The 16,487-nt window shown below is 40.8% G+C and overlaps 1 protein-coding gene across 1 annotated transcript in view; it reads right to left on the bottom strand.

Annotated features, from left to right (window-relative positions):
* Positions 1–16,487, bottom strand: part of CACNA1C (calcium voltage-gated channel subunit alpha1 C) — a 409,783-nt gene that overhangs the window by 157,818 nt on the left and 235,478 nt on the right. Inside the window, exons 6-7 of the mRNA XM_059471692.1 lie at positions 6,046–6,207; positions 4,229–4,425 (exon numbers count right to left, since the gene is read on the bottom strand). Coding sequence (XP_059327675.1) covers positions 4,229–4,425; positions 6,046–6,207 — 359 coding nt within the window. The remainder of the gene's footprint in view (positions 1–4,228; positions 4,426–6,045; positions 6,208–16,487) is intronic.

Here is a 16,487-nt window from a genome sequence, read left to right as displayed (position 1 = left end):
GGACTGAGTGCCCATGAGACCAAGGTGCCTGCATGGGACAAAATAAACTTGTAAGACTGAGGCCGTACAGGAGATGTGTTTCTACAAACACTTAACACTCTCTTTCACAAAGGTCAATTCTTCAGTGAAGAGTCAACAAAGCTGTTTTGCACAGATTTTCATCCTGTCCAATACAGTTATTTCACATTAAAAATTTGGCTCTTTTAAAGTAATTTATCCTACCTCCCATGATAGCACTGTCAACATGTTTTCCCTAACATTTTTCTTTCTCATTTCAAAAGAAACCAATCTACTCACAAGTCTTATCTGCTAAGAGAGAGAAAGAGGAGATTGGAAAGTGTATTGATCTTAGTGATGTCAAGTCCTTCTAGGGAATAAAAGTTTATTGCTCTCCTGTCTCTGATTATCTTTTTGTGAGGATGTGGATCACAGGCTGGGGAATAGTACTCCATGAGAGAGGAGACAGGCTTCCCTGCACAGGTAGAAAACCTGCACAAGGAAGCATGAAGAAGGAAGCAGTAAGCTGAAGTTAAAATTTGAAGAGCTATTAAGTGAATTAGGAGTCTAGGGCTTGTGGAAGGTCACACAGCTTTCTAACTTTCAAACATGCAGCTTTAACCTTGCAAACTGTGGCACAGGACAGACATTGCTTTCATGAAATGACTACTATATTTTTCAGGGCAACATGCTGAAATGTGCTAAGCTCCCTCCATTCTCACTGGGAGCAATGCAGAAATCTAGGAATCTGTCAAAAGTTGAGTTGTTTTTGGTTTTTTTTAATAAAATAAGAAAATATAATTGAGAAGCACTTCTAGAAAAGCTCAAAGCAAGGGAATTGCTCCATTGTTTCAACACTTCTAGCCAAGTAATTCAGCTCAGAGCTTTATCTGTTGTTCTGCTGAGTTTTAGGTCAGGCACACATTTTCAGGTTTAATAAGGGAGCAAAGAAAACTCTCTACATCTGCATATATGTCCTTGGAAGACTAATCTCAACAGATACAGATGCCTAATCAGGGCCTTGGTAAGTCCTCACATTGTACTATGACTGCATGTGAGAAATCTCAACAGCATGATCAAGATTTTGCAAAATACAAAGTGACATCCTGACCTTTAGAAATTAATGAGAATTTTGCCATTGACCTCAGCAGGACCCCAGATTCAAACCTTGTTATCTACCCTGAATTGCAGAGGAGCTAAGAACTTGACAGTCTGCTTGAGCTTTGAAATCTCAGCACTTTTAAATATTAGCTCATTAGCTTACATTTTTAAGTATAATGAATGGCCTCTGAAAATCATCACCTAAAATTTTTGCCTGCAAAATTGTCCAATTTGCAGCCAAAATTTTCTTACACTCTTTTTCTATCTGTACTTTCAGTTTAAAATGGACAACAAACTCTATATTTCTAATTTAAATAACTGTGCAGATTTACTCCCTTATAAAGCAAAATTTAATTTGATTTTTGTGACCTCATTGTGGTTTCAGGAGATTTTTCAGAGCTAAGAAGAGAATAGCCTCCTATCTCTGCACCCTGTGGAGATGCAGCTCTCAACGGGTTATCTATGACAAGTCCACTCTTCCTCAGCCAAAAAGGCAAAGACCAGGGAATAAAGTTGTGTATGAGTCAGACTGCAGTAAGGGAACAGTGGCTCACAGTAAGTTTAAGGTAGATATTTGTATCCTACCTCACTGAAATTCTTTCTCCAGCAACTGAAATATTGCATCTTTTCTATCCTTTACTATCCAGAGTACTCTTCCTTTTGATCTGGCTAAATTAAGCTGGAATGCCCTTCTCATGGACTCTAAATCTGACTGGATAAACCACAATAAGTATGGTTGGAAATGGAATGAAATGGCAGTGTGAGTGTTTAGAGACTGTTTCCACATATAAATATAAAAGCAGCAGTGTTTCTCCTAGGTGTGCCCTGCAGTAGGTGCCCCAAGCAGCACCTGCCCCCAGCATGGCACAGACCCCTCTGCAGAAGGAAACACCTCAGGCACCTCCCTCACCAAAAGGCAAACACTGATCAGAGCTGAGCTCTGGCTGCTTTGTCAAAATAGCACAAAGGGGCAAAAGTCAGATGGGACAATTGTATTCTTAGGATTGTTTCCAGCAGCTTAACCAAGAATGTCTGCCAGTTCAGATGTTCAGGTATTTACTCAAATTTTGTATTTTGTGGTCTTTAAACATAGGTGATACTTTTTTTTCTTCATTAAATAAATTCAATCCTCCTCAATTACTGATATTTTTTTCTGCAGTGCTAACTCTTATCTTTTATAATCTTGTCTAGGAATAACTGGGAACTGATGATAAATATTTCTGCTCTTCCCAAAGCCAGCATTCTAACAATACCATCATCTAAAAGGCTCACTATATGCATGCCCCTAAAAATAATGACCATCCATCTGTAGTAATTTAAGGTCTAAGTTCAGCATTCTGTCTCCATTAGGAAAAAGAAAAATGAACATCTCAGAAAGTCAGTGAAAAAAAAGAAGCTGGCTGAATACCAAACAAAAGCCAACAACTAAAACCCAGTTTGCTGCAGGGACACCATAAAATCAGACTGTCTGCTGCAGTCATGGTAGAAAATCTCTTGGAAGGGAGTATAAACTTTTGGCTCCTGTTATTAGATAACTGATAATGAGTTAAACATGATTCATATCAAGTCATAAAAATGACACATGGGCCCTAAAGGGTGGGAATTGGAAGGGTCTTTCACAGCACATGTCTCTGGAGAAACTGATGATAATGTGTGGAGAGGTTTCACAATTGTGAATAGTATACAGGGCCAAAAATATTTTCCTTTCTTCTTGTAATATCATTTACTCTCTCCCACTTCCCTGTAAATAAATCCTCTCCATCACACACATCACAGAGAAATAAGAGCTAAATATGGTAAAAGGCAGGTATGTTATATGTAGCCATAGTTGAACTGTGGAGCAATTTTGCCCAGTTTCTCTTCTGACTTTAATTTCTGCTCTTCATTATTTTATTAATTTATACCCTCTTTTCTGGTAATGGCAATTTTTTTCTAAGCCCCAGACTCCCCTTGTGGTTTGATCTCTGCCCTTTATCTCAGGCATTAAAAGGAAGCTATAGTCACTATTCTAATCTAAGCTTAAGAAGATAAAGAGACAACTTCTAGCTGTTCCACACAGAGACCATTCTTGGCAGATAAGCTAAATCTTCAAAGGGGAATCTTGCAAACTCTAAATCACTTGTGGGTAGAAGGCAGCTTTGGGCTCATGTCTAAGAGAGAAGCTTGTTGACTAACAGTGCAAGCTGCCTCAGTCCAGATTATCCTTTTGTGTGCTCTGAGCCCTCTCATGTCAAACTGCATCCTGCATTTTAACACATCCTACCATCTGGAGATCCAGGTGTGTCATGACATGCCAGACTTACAAGCTGGTGTGAGTCTGGGTCAGTCTCACACAGACAGGACTGTGCTGTGTATGAACGAAAGCCCTAGGTCATGACATATTGCTGCAAAAGCTGATGGCCAGAGCTGCATCCAGAAACACATTTATCTATTTTTTACTGCTGAAAGCTAAACCTGATATTAACTCCTGCAGTACAATTGTATTGCAGTGAATTTCCCAATACATCAGGAATTAAAAGCTGAGGAAATGTCCAGAATTAGACTACAGGACAAGATGAGTCTCCATTTGTATTATGGGTAATATCATATCTTGACTAAACATAAGAGCATGATTGATACCAGTATCAGAGTTAATATCATTAGAATAAATTCTACTATGGCAAAAGTTATAATCAGGAGTATACTGCTGGAATTTGTGAGGCCTTTCTTATAAAACCCATGAGCTGATCAATGCAGTGCCTTTGTGACACAAATGCCATGGGCAGAGCACATGGCTATATGTTACAAATTCTTCTACATCAGTAATCTGGAGATGGACAAGATGTTTCACTCCTGCAGAGAGCGTCTTTCAATGACTTTCTCCTCAACCAAGGTTCATTGCAAACCTCCAAATAAATAAGCCATCTGCTATAATTCAAAATTAAAACATCAATGGAAAGTCAACATTTACATTTGATTTCATTGCACCAGAGAACCCCTCCACTTTACTGAGCAGTAAGCTGAGTTAATTCAAGCTCCATGCTAGCAACCATGCCTTCACTCTAGAGAACAAGCAAGAAAGCTAAAGCCCCAAGTTTCAAAAGAGCTGTGAGCACGAGCAGGACTCAGCCCGGCATTTTCGGATACGTACCCAGTAGAGCACATCTGTCCAGCCCTCCATGGTGATGCACTGAAACACCGTGAGCATGGCAAAAGCAAAATTGTCAAAGTTGGTAATGCCATGCTTGGGTCCCTCCCAGCCCGCCTTGCACTCGGTGCCGTTCTGACACTGCCGCCCGTGGGCAGACTGGGGGGCACACGGGGACGGATCATCTTCTGCAGGTGTATCTTAAAGGAGAGAAGGGGAGAAAACAGCTGAAGGAAACCATTTGGCACACTGAGAAGCAAGTGAAGGATATCAGATTTCAACAAATGTATTTCACAGTGAGTTTGACAGATTTCTCAGGAATACACAGGCAACTGCTCGCTGTCGAGCTTCACTTTCTTTTTGCAAAAAATAATAGCCAAGCTGTCAAATTTTATAGTCAAAACAGAGATGAACTTTTTTTCCCACCAAAGCATACCCTCCTGTGAGGAAGAATTCATGCCTTTCAGCATGACAGGGAGCATCAGATCAAGGCTATCATGTTTCATTAGGCTGAGTGTCATGGCCAGCGCTCTCCTGCTGCAGCCACCTGGCATCTGGGTCAATGTGGGCGGCACAGCACTGGCTGGCACTGCTGGAGGAGGCTGAGCCCCTGCAGCAGACAGGCTTCAGTGCTCAGGAGACAGGCTGATGTGGCACTGGGCCACTGCTGAATTACAGCAGGGAGTGTCTGCGGCTCTGCTCTTTTGGCATTTACACGATGAATGGCATTTTATCAGTAGCCCAGAGGCACTCAGAAACTCTAAGACTGCTGCTTGGTTATCCACCCCTTATTCTGTACAGGTGTTTTCAAAGACCTAACAATCTATACAACAAAGCAAACTAAATGCTTTGGTATATAAAGAATGCTCCAGAAAACATTTTTATAAGCACAGTAACTTCTGGAATGTAATTTTTTTAAAATATACAGATTTCACATCTTAGTACTGCATTTTTAACAGATACAGGTATGTGTAGGGGAGTGGGTAATTATGTTTGCTTCTCATCTTATTATATGGTAAACAATGTAATTTTCCAAAATTGTTATCACATTCTGATCACGAAAGAATGCCAGAAACAGTAATATCAGAATTAGATGCTGTAATGTAAATACTTCCAGACAGAATGGAGAAAAATACACCCACTTTAAAGATGCAAACCACAGTGACAGCTCATTATAGTTCTAGCATCGTGTCCAGAAAATGAAATCTGCCAACATTATAAAAGCAGAAAATGCAGAACTTCTGAAAAAATTTCCTGCTGTACATTGTTTTCTTATGAGCTGAACTGGGTACTAAGCATTAATACCCTCTACCACATAGGAAATATTTGGTGTTCAAGATCAATAAATCAAACTAAAATTAACAGATGGTTACATGAGTGACAGTGCAACTGAATTGTTTTGAAATGTGAATATTTCTTTCTGCAAATAATATGAAATAAATTAATTTCATGATGGATTTGATGTAAAAAAGTTTCTTCCCATTAATATAATTTTATTTTCTTTCTGGTTGCGCTTTTAACCAAAGTTGGAGCCTGTGACTAAAAAAAAGGTATTACCCTGAATTATGTGTTCCTTTACAATGATACTGGTTTAAAACAAAGATGCATTTGTGTATGACATTAATAATAAAATATATGAGGTGTTCATTTCTGTGACACCGTGTCCTGTGTAGCTCAATCTGCAGCAGAGAAATTGTGAAACCCATAGGAAGTGAGCAGTGAGCAACAGCCACCATCTCCTGTGCCAGAAGAAATGCTCTGTCACACATGGGAAAAGCCTCCCTCTGAAAATCCTGTCTGTTTGTGTGTGCTCCCCTTACCTATCAGTCCCCCTTGCACATGGTAGCAGGTCTTGTGCATCTTCCCCATGAATAACTCCAGTCCAATGATGGCATAGATAATAATGACAAACAGCACCAGCAGGGCAATATGCAACAAAGGGACCATGGCCTTGATAATTGAATTTAAAACCACCTGGAGACCTGCAGAGAGAACAGAAGGAAGCACTTATCAGCAAGAGAACAAAATTCAGAGAGGCTATAAATTGCACAGTAGTGTTTCAGTTTTATTTTTGCCTCTCACCTGAACTCATTATTGTGATGATGCAAAGATGTACATTTACAGATTACCTCCCTCCAGAATACCCCCAACATTTCAAGAATTTATCACTGCTTCCAGATCACAGACCAGAGTGAAACAGGTATTACCTTACCTGTCACCAAAATACCCCCATGCTGAGGAGGGAATATGTCAGCTAACTTGTTTGTTCCTGAAAAGCAGAGCTAAGGTGTTGCACACAAGGTGCTGAGGAGAGTTAAAGCAGTGGAAAACCAAGGGACAGCCAGGCCTGAAGAGGGACAAAAACCATGATACAGGAGAGGGCAAATGCTGGGGTGCTCAAAGCTGCACTCCAGAGCATGGGGAGAGGTGGCAAACTGAAGTCATGTCCCTGCCCTGATGCTGGGGGCTTCCAGACGTCAATCCAGGCCCAGGCAGAACCTGAGATGATCAAGAACCACCAAACCCACACTGAGTGAGAGCTCCCAGCCCTCTTAGGATCTTCCTGTGCCCCACATCCACCTCAGCTAACTTCACTCTCAACAGAGGGAGAGTCAGAACCAGCAGGGCTCGTTTGGTCGCAAAATTTATGGATCACCTTCTAACACAGGTTGCCCAGAAATGAATGTGAGGAAAATATGATTACGTGATTGTTAAGGTTGAAAGTCCTAATCACGAGCAAGCCAAACATTGCCAGAATGGCCCAGGGAAGGTGACTTGTAGGCAAGTTTTGTAAATCACTAAGCAGCTGTACCCTCAGATGCACTTGACTCAAGCTGCAGATTCATGTGCCTCCCTCTGTCTCCTTCCCCTCATTTTGTAAAACCAGAATAATAAAGCCAGCCTCATAAGCCTTTAGTAAGGATTTGCATTTACAAAGATCTTAAAGTTATCACTTTGAGTAAGAATGATGGCAATCACTGTCACTGGCAAGTTATTAATGATGGAAGTATTGAGAGGCCTCTAGAAATCTATAGTCTACAAATAGCCAGATCAGAACAATTACAAGCTCATGATTTTGCAATGACTGAGAGCCAGAAGTCATTAATGTCTCCAGCAAATGCTGTCATCTCCTCAGAGAAGTTGGTATTAGCTGTGATTTTTGAAAAATGTGATTCATGAGTTGTAAATGTCTGTTATACATCTGCCAAGAGAGCTTGTGATAACTAATAACTTTTAAAATCTATCATCTAAGATATTAGACTTTTTTTTTCTTTTTCTCCCAAACTAATTTAAATACTTTCTAATGAGGATGACACATCTCTTGACAAGCACTTTCCCTTGAAGACAATCCACTTATCAGCTTACAGCTAAGGCTGAGACTGCCTTTGCTCCACAGCTGTGATGGAACACAGCAGAAACAACCAAATGTGGCATCAGCTGCCCTGGCCAGCAGCCTCCCTCACTGCTGCTAGCAAATACAGGCTGGATTCTAACATGTCTCAGATGTCAGAACACTTTTTTAGGTGTCTACAGGTGGTTCAGCTATCTATCCAAAGGCAGTGCCATTCAGCATGAAACATTCTGACTCTCACAGAGACTCCTACATGAATTACATTACTGACAGCATCAAAACATCCTGCATAAGAGTGGGCCACTCTGCTTGCTCAGTTGCCTCTGGGTGGTTTTCTCAATAAGCAATATCTCTGGGGGGAAAAAAAAAATTGCTGTGTTTACATGAGGCAGTCAGCCTTTCCCTCTAAATTCCCACATCTTTCAGTCTACTAATTCCAAATATGCACCAAAAATGAAGTGCGGTCAACACCAGCACTGCTCCAATTCTTTGCATTGGTCAGGAATGTTACATTCCCCAGAAAATTAAAACAATGTCTCACCTTCTCCCAAACAAGGTACAACAGTACAAGAAAGTTAAAGGACTACAGATGGCTGCAAACCTTAAAAAAAACCCCACAGACTGAAATAGTTGTTGATTCAAATAAATCTTCACAAAAGCAAATAAAGGCCTCCCATTTCAGTGACTTTTCCAGTCTTGTTAATCCAAAATGTAGCCAAGCTTATGAGGTTAAGAGTTTTAACACCAGGTTTTATGTAATTTACCCTTAATTATTATTATTAATTAATTCTAACATTCATTGTAGGTTTTATCCAGCACTCTTGAGAGGGTACTGAGGACAGACAAAAAGATGAACATAAAAGCTCTCTCATTTTAAAAACAGCTTCATTAACACCATTAAAGTGCTTCAGCCTACTGCAGATGTCCAGAGAAGATAATATCTGCACAAAGCAATGCCCTTTGTGTTAACAAAGCAGTGTTTATGAAAACAAAGGTTTGCACCATAAAGCTGAGATGATGCTTAGATGGTCGAGGAGAGCATGTACCACCAGAAGATGTACAGCACCTTCAGCCAGTTTAGAGAAAAGCTTCTTGAGGATAATAAGCCAGCTTTGAAGAGGACATGAGGTACTGAATGCTTTTAGCATGAATTGATGTGTGTGCTGCGCAGTATCCCTTTAGGGCATAGCCGGTTTTTAAATCCAGATGATTCCAGTAATTGGCAGACTTAAATACGTTACCATTAAAGTATTCAGAGAGTTTCTAAAAGCTAAAAAACATCATGTGGCAACTTTACAAATGGCCTCAGGAGATGTAATGAATACTATCTGCAGAGGGGCAAGAGACCCATGCACATCAGCAGGTTGATTGTTGACCCCCACACTGTTGGTTGAGCTCATTGCAGCAACACAGCTGCTGCCTGCAAATTGCTTTATTCTGTCAGGCAGCACAAAGAGCTGCTGCAAGGAATGGCACGAGGAACCTTGCACAGACACTCAGAAAACTCCTTGTACTGGCAAAGGGAGAACTGGGAGAGGGGATGAGGAGGGGGTAAAGGACAGGGGAGGAGCCATGGGTATATGGAACAGAGACACTTTTTAAATAAAAACCTCACACGCTTTAAAACGCATCAAATATATGTTCTGAAACTCCAGAGGTGCAGATGCATTCCTGATCAGAGTAAATCCAGGAGAACCACCCCCTTATAAGCAGCCACAAAGACTTTTCTAACCTGTGGTGAGAATTCCACACACTTTTATGGGCTCTTTCATTGTGCAGGGGAAGAAAAGAGAGTTCAGCTTATAAAAGAATGATTTCTCTGTCCTAGCTCACGTATGCTCTTAATCTTTCCATCATGCAATACATAGGTATCACCACACATGGATGTTCACACCATTGCATATCTTTGGCATTTTTTTCTCACTTGTGGAGGTAAGGATTGCAGTCCTAGCAATGAGCTGTGCAGCTGATAATCATAATTAAATCAGAGTGCCTGGTGACCTGATCAGACTGCAGAGCTGGCCTCTGGATTTAAAGGAGGTGATGCCAATAACTGCTTTCTACAGCAGAGCCAAGTTTTTACAGTGCTGTTTGCAGAGGATGGCAATGTCAGCACTGGCCAACCATAAACACGGGGTCTTGAACTGAAGTACTGAGAAGTAAATATAAAAATAAAGGGTTTTCAAATATTTGGCGTTCTAAATCTACTTGTTTGTGTGCTGGACTCTCTGCAGACATCTGTTAAGGTGAAGCATCTGCCTTGAGGAGCTCACTGCAGGCTGGACACAGAGAGCTGCACAGGGATTAGGGAAAGTGCAACAAAAGGGATTGTTTGCACTTTTTCAACCCACACTTTGCGTCTGTTAATAATTGAAGATCTTAAACAACTCTTAGTATTTATTTTAAAAGCACTTCAGTTTACCTTTAAAAAAAATCCTCTTGGCTCTGTTCTGTTGGCTGACACTGATTCCATAAATGTTTCAGCAAGCAAAACATGTTAATGCTGTTCCCTGGGCTCACAGAATTTAGCATTTATTTACACTGATAAAACATTTTAAATATTTATTACATGGGAAAACCATTGCTTTTTATACCAGGTCAAGCCCTTTTTAGCTCTGCACTAACCCAAAAGTTTAGAATACAGCTGGAAAGAAGAGAGACTATGGAAGAATAAAGGAAAACCTCCTATACCAAGTAACATTGATCTTTCTCAAAGCTGTGGGAGATGCCCTTCTAGGGCTGCTGCAGGTGTTTTAGAGCTATTATATGATGCTGTGTTTTTCTCTCAGGAAGATGATGAGAGGGGCTGGTTGCTGTCTCATCGATTCAGGCAGTTATTGAAGAATGTGCTTTATCTTTGAGCAAGTGAGTGTCTGCCCCTAAAGCAATGGGATTACCTACATATCCCATTCTGTACTTACAAGCTCTTTTGGATTTCAACCAATGTTTAGCAAGATGGCACAAGAAAAAGACCCAGCTGCTAAAACGCACTTGGCATTGTTGCATTGTGAAACATATCCAAGGAAATGAATGGTAGGTTTGCTAATAAACAATTCCTCTCAAGAAAGACATGCCTATAAAAAGAAAGACAATTCTTAGAAACACCTAACTTGCCTTTTTTTCCTCAAGACTGTGAACTTTCAGACCTGAAAAATCTTCTGAGACTGATTCTGCCAGGTTTTTTCTCAAAAAGATAATCTCTCTTCTTTGTTGCACAGTGTTCATAAATTCCCAATTAATTAGTGCATGAGTGTTGATTACCTCACATTTCTCACCCTTTTCCCCGTAGGTTTCCTGTCCTTTTGTACTCTTCAAATTTCTCCCTCTTTTCTACCTCACATGCCTGCCATTTTTCACTTCATGTTTCCTGCCATTTTTCCTCTCTTTTCCTTCCCTTTCCCACTCTATTTAAATACTTCAAATACTGGAAAAGGAGAATTTCCTCAGAATTTAAACCCTTAAAACCAAGGGAAAACAGGGATTCCCTTGCAATTTAAGCCTTAAGATGGTGATGAGTTTCCCTCAACTCAAATCTGTAAAATGGCATCAGAAAGGCTATCCCCTTCCATTTAAACTAGCAAACAACAATTTCTCCTCAAGTAATACCTTTAAATCATGGGAAAGGTTGGTTTTCTTTCAACTGATACCCTTAAAATCACAGGTGAAGGGGATCTCCTCCAATTTAAACACAGACAATAATGGAAAAGGAAATTTCCTCTCAAATCACTTTTCCATCGAACTCTGGGGTCACTGGGGCACACTAGGGAGGGACTGAGGGCACTGGGATGGGATTAGGAAGATGAAATAAAGAAATTAATAAAAAAGGAATTTCCCTGCACCCCCAACTGCTCAGGTGTGCTGCTCCCCTCTCTGCACTGCCCTCGGGCACAGGGATTGTCCCTTGGCACACCTGAGCAATGCCCCAGGAGCACCCAGGTGTTCCCCCTGCCCTGCAGATGCTGTCTCTGCTGTCCTTTGGGAGATTCTCGAGGATGACTCCCTCCAGCAGGTACAGTAACCCGTAACCCCCTGAAAGCAGCCCTGAGCAGGGCTGGCCCCTCCTCATCCTCCCTGACCACACCTGGAGCTGCTTCACCACCTCCTCATCCTCCCTGACCACACCTGGGGCTGCCCTGACCCTCCTCATCCTCCCTGACCACACCTGGGGCTGTGATTTCTTAACTTCCCAAAGGCTTTTTAGATGTCATCCCGACCACCAACATTACAATTTATTTTATTGCAAGGACATTCAGTGATCAAGGGCCCTGCTCTTGAAGCAGTCAATGCACTTTTTGGAGCTATTTGGACATTAGGAGTTAGCAGCTTTCGTCCAAGGGGCGGGCAGTGTGTTTGGACACTCAGACACTGCTGCCTTTCAGTTTGAGTTTCCCTTCATCTGAGCCCATTTTCTGGGCTCTGCCTGCTGCCTGCTTTGGAAGGGCCATGTCACGACTGAGTTCTGCAGGCAAAGCTTAGAACATTCTTAGGACATTTGGCTCAGAACTAACATTCAGGCCTTGCCAAGCCGAGCTCCTCCCACAATTTTCATCTGTCTTCAATTTTGGATCAAGCTTGGTTTACTGGACAGGGCAGTTTCCTGTTCCATCATATTAGTAGTTCAGTTTACTCTGTCTACTCTTCCATTGGTTTTTCAGGGATATATTTTGCCCACACCATGGGGTGCCTGAACCAGGGCTATGAGCAGGCACAATCTCATAACAATGACCTCCTAGAAGTGAGCAGGAATAAAAGGGAAAGGAGAGGGCCATCCCTCCTCTGCTTTCCTATGCACAAAAAAAATACACATTTTTTTACTTAAGGCAGTGCCAGGGGTGTGGGAAGCAATTCTTTTTCTGCTAATACAGTTCAGAAGAAAACTACTACTTTGTGCAAGCAAGGAGGAAGCAGGGGAGGATTTGTGACTCAGCACAGGGCCTGAGTCAGATCACTTCTGGGAACCACTCTGAAGTGGTGGAGCTGATGCACCATCCCCAGCCATGAGCAAGGTCTACCCACAAATCACATTTATTTCTGACAGTGCACTGAGAGACTGCCACTACAGTTCTATTTCCAAAGCACAAGCAATATAACCAGTAATATTCCCCAAAGTGGATGTTTATCACTTAATAAATGTAGACATTGGCTAAGAAAATTGAAAAATATTAAATATTCATAAATAGGAAAGGTTTTATAGCAATATCAAAGGAAGCCTGGAAAACAATAGACAGTTTTAGCACAAAAAGATCCACAGCCATGGCAAGATATCTTAGATAAGTACATCTACAATGATTTGTGAGAAAAAATATTGAGGACTCTCTTCACCAGTGTTGCAAAGGGAAATCATATCATACAGTTCATTTAAGGACAACTGTACAATAGCAGTTTGGGGAGGTATTTGGGGAGGTCTTTTTCTGTCTTGCTGGATTCTCAAAACGTTAGTGGCAGATTGCTAGATAAAGTAAATTCTGTGGGTGTAGCCCAGCATTCTTGGGGCTGCAGATGTCATTTATATTTCAAGAATAATAGGGAAGGTCTTGGAATAGTAAGGAAACACAAAACACAGGACAGAAAACTAGTTGATGTAAAAAGAAATAAGAAAGAAAAATTTTAAGCTGCAGGGTGACTACTTTTGAGTAGGCAATGCCTTTTAAACATATACAAGCACTCAATTCAAAACCATGTGCTGTAAAAAAATAGAAAAAAGAAAGTTTTGGCATCTGCTCATGATGTTCTTATTCATGCATTTTCAAACCATGTCTTCATTGACTTCTCAAACCCAATAGTTACACACAAGGGGCTTTGTGCAAATGTGCATGTGGATGTGAACACAATTGCTTTATGTTTGCCAGGTCTTGCAATACCACCCTTGCCTCATTCTTTGAGGCGAGAAAGGATCAGCAGCACAAAACCAAAAGCCAAAAGCCACAACAAAACCCCAGCTCTTCATTTTGGTTCCTTTTCTCTTGGGAAGAAATTCAGCTACAGCATCCTCTGCCTGCCAGAGTGACCTGACTGAGGCAGACAATGCAGCCTGTCCTGAGCAGGGTGGCCACACAGCCCCAGCTTGAGGAGGATGCTTGGACAAATGTACACATGGCTTGGGCTCCTGGACTCTGCTGGAAGAGACCTCAACTACCACTCACAGAAACATCCCTCTCTCCTCCTGGGGGGCTTTAACATTTTTTAGTAGTCTTTTGTATGTAAGTGTCCACTTTCTTATAAAGTTTCTTGATGACTAAAAAGATTTTCTTCATCTTTCCAGAGCCAACATAACAGATAGCTCCTGTAAGTTCAGCCTCACTCTCTAACCATTTGATTTTAGCTCAGTTCAGTTGAGGATGAGATCCTCAGGCAGGCAAGATCTTCAGACTTTAAATGTAAAAAAATCAAACCCAAAAATGGTGTGGTGTCCCTCTCATGCAGCTACCTGAACATAGAGGAAGAGCATGGAGAGAAAAGCAGCAACTGAGTGCCTACAGAAAATTCCACATTACGGAAAAAAGGCCATCTTGAGCAAAACCAAAACGAAGTTCACTGAGCAAACTCCAAAGCTGCTCTGAACAAAGACCACAGTGTGCTGCCAAGTAGTCTTACCCAGAGTGGGGAGGTTGAGGTCAAATGCTCTCTGCCAGACAGAGACTTCTGAAGATGGACTAAAGTTAAGGCAGGTAAAGGCCTTCAGGAGCCCTGGCAGTTCCTAGGCCAGCAAGGATCAGCTGTCACTATTTCCCAGCAAACAGCTTTGATTTTCTGCTGACAGAATGATGATGGACTGAGAAAACCATTTATGGGGTCACTGTAAAGGTTTTACCTGTTCTTAACCACTCTGAAGAACCACAGGAAGAATTTTTCTTGGCTCCTCTTCCTACAGAGCTATCCAAACCCAAAGACAGTCTGGCCAGGACTGCTCCAGTTCTCAGTGAATGACCCATCATATTTCTATTTTTTAAAATTTCTTCATATGCAAGAACAGCTGTGATAGGAAACAATATTTACAGGGGGAAATTTTGGTCTAGTCCCATGACACTGGATTCAGTCAGAAAACTTGGGTAGGAACATGTCAAATGATGTTCTGTCTTCAGTCTGGTCAGGTGAGCATAAAAACAAAATCCAAGTCAAGAGTTAAACAACCTCTGAACTGAGATAATGATGGAAAAGCCTTGTTTCAGGATGTCAAGTGCTGTTGTATGCAGCTCTGAAAAAACTGTGCTAACACATGTCCTCAGGAAATAGTTTTGCAAAAAGGAACTTGGAAAACCTGGAAGTGCTAAAGCCTCATGGTAGCAGAAATGGGCTCAAAGCAATTGGGTCTCAATCACTTGAGTTGAAGATTAATGACATTTGGGTTACAAACACCTTTATAAAATTGTTAACATTTCTACAGTTTATTGACAGAATTCCTCAGCTAAGTGGTCATTAGCCTCCTTTCTCTATTATAAATAATATAGAGTATTTTATTTGTTTGATGTCCTTCCCCAGATATTCTAACTCATCACTTGTGAACAGGTTTAGAAAAGGCAAAAGCTTAAAAGTTAACAAATGTTAACAGGGATTCTGTAAATGTAGAAGTCCAGCCGGGGATAATAAGATTACAGCTTTTTACTATGTGGAGAAAAATATATTGATGAAAGAAATTGATCTTCTTGCAGGTTAAATGGTCCAGCAAACAACAAGTGGCTTACTAAGTTTACTTACAAGTGGCTTTACTTTTGGCTGCACAAAGTTTGAACTTCTCATGATAAAAGGATTACAACAAAATATTGGATAAAATCTAAAACTTTGTCTTTAGATGACTATGAAGAAGTACAGCACTGAATGTGACAAATACTAGGTTATATAACCCTGGAGAGGAAAATTGACCCAAGCTCTCAAGGTAGAATAGCGCTTAATGAGCACAGATGGGACTGAGCTCTGGAGAGACACAGTGTGGCATTTTCAAGTCACTGTCATAGAGGGTTTCTAGGAGAATTTTGAGAATCTAACAATAGAAATCTACCGGATCAGATAATTAAAGAGCTGATGCAAACCCCACAATGTGTGATCATTGTTGTGTTACTGTCTTGATGCACATGTGGGATTTGTTTTCTCTTCCTAAAAAACTGAAAAGAAAGACACGGCCAGACAAATCTGAGCAACTCTGACTCTCATTTTTAAGAAGAAAGAGTGGATTTAGGGACTTATCAACTCAGTGGGTAATCAGTCCCCTCTCAGAATACCTAAAACTCCAACTTTCTTTTTCTTCCACATTAGTGAGACTGTTGCTTTTGATTTTTATGAACCTCATTAGACTTAAAACTCTTCTTGCACACATCAGATAATAAAATGCTTTGGGGAAAAAAAAAAGCTTCCTGACATATTAAGCAAAGCGTCCTTTAGCTCACTAGGCAGCCCCAGTATGTTTGGACAGAAAAATTAATGGTTGCCATTTTCACAAAGTTGTATTTTTCAGAAGAAAGAATGGTTCTTTATTGGTGTTTGCTTTCTTTGCAACTCCCTCTACAACTTGCACAGTTCAAAGGCTTTTTGTACAGATTGTGTGCTGCTAGAATGCACTGGAATTAAACATTTATTTTTTTAAATTTCCTTTTCCATATAATAAGCTGTCAAGGGGGAATCATAAGGCTCTCCTGCTGCAATGTGATCAGCTAAATAAAATTCTTAACAGATAAAAAAATCTACAAATATTAATCTGAGAGTAATCTGACTTCCTCCAAAGTAAATTTTTAAAGTGAAATAGTCTCAGCACTGGAATATGAAAAGCAATAGGTGGGCTAAAGACTTGAGTTTAAATTTTCAGCTATATTGTGAGGGGAAGGGTGAGACTCAATGCTAAATTCTTTCATTGGGTGCTGTTCATCTTAAAAACCAAAACTGTTAGATTTAGAACAGGTCTCTGTAAAGCCTGTGTTT

The sequence above is a fragment of the Ammospiza nelsoni genome, chromosome 5, assembly GCF_027579445.1.
Source record: "Ammospiza nelsoni isolate bAmmNel1 chromosome 5, bAmmNel1.pri, whole genome shotgun sequence".
Taxonomy (NCBI): Eukaryota; Metazoa; Chordata; class Aves; order Passeriformes; family Passerellidae; genus Ammospiza; species Ammospiza nelsoni.
This window is presented reverse-complemented; position numbering and strand designations above follow the sequence as displayed.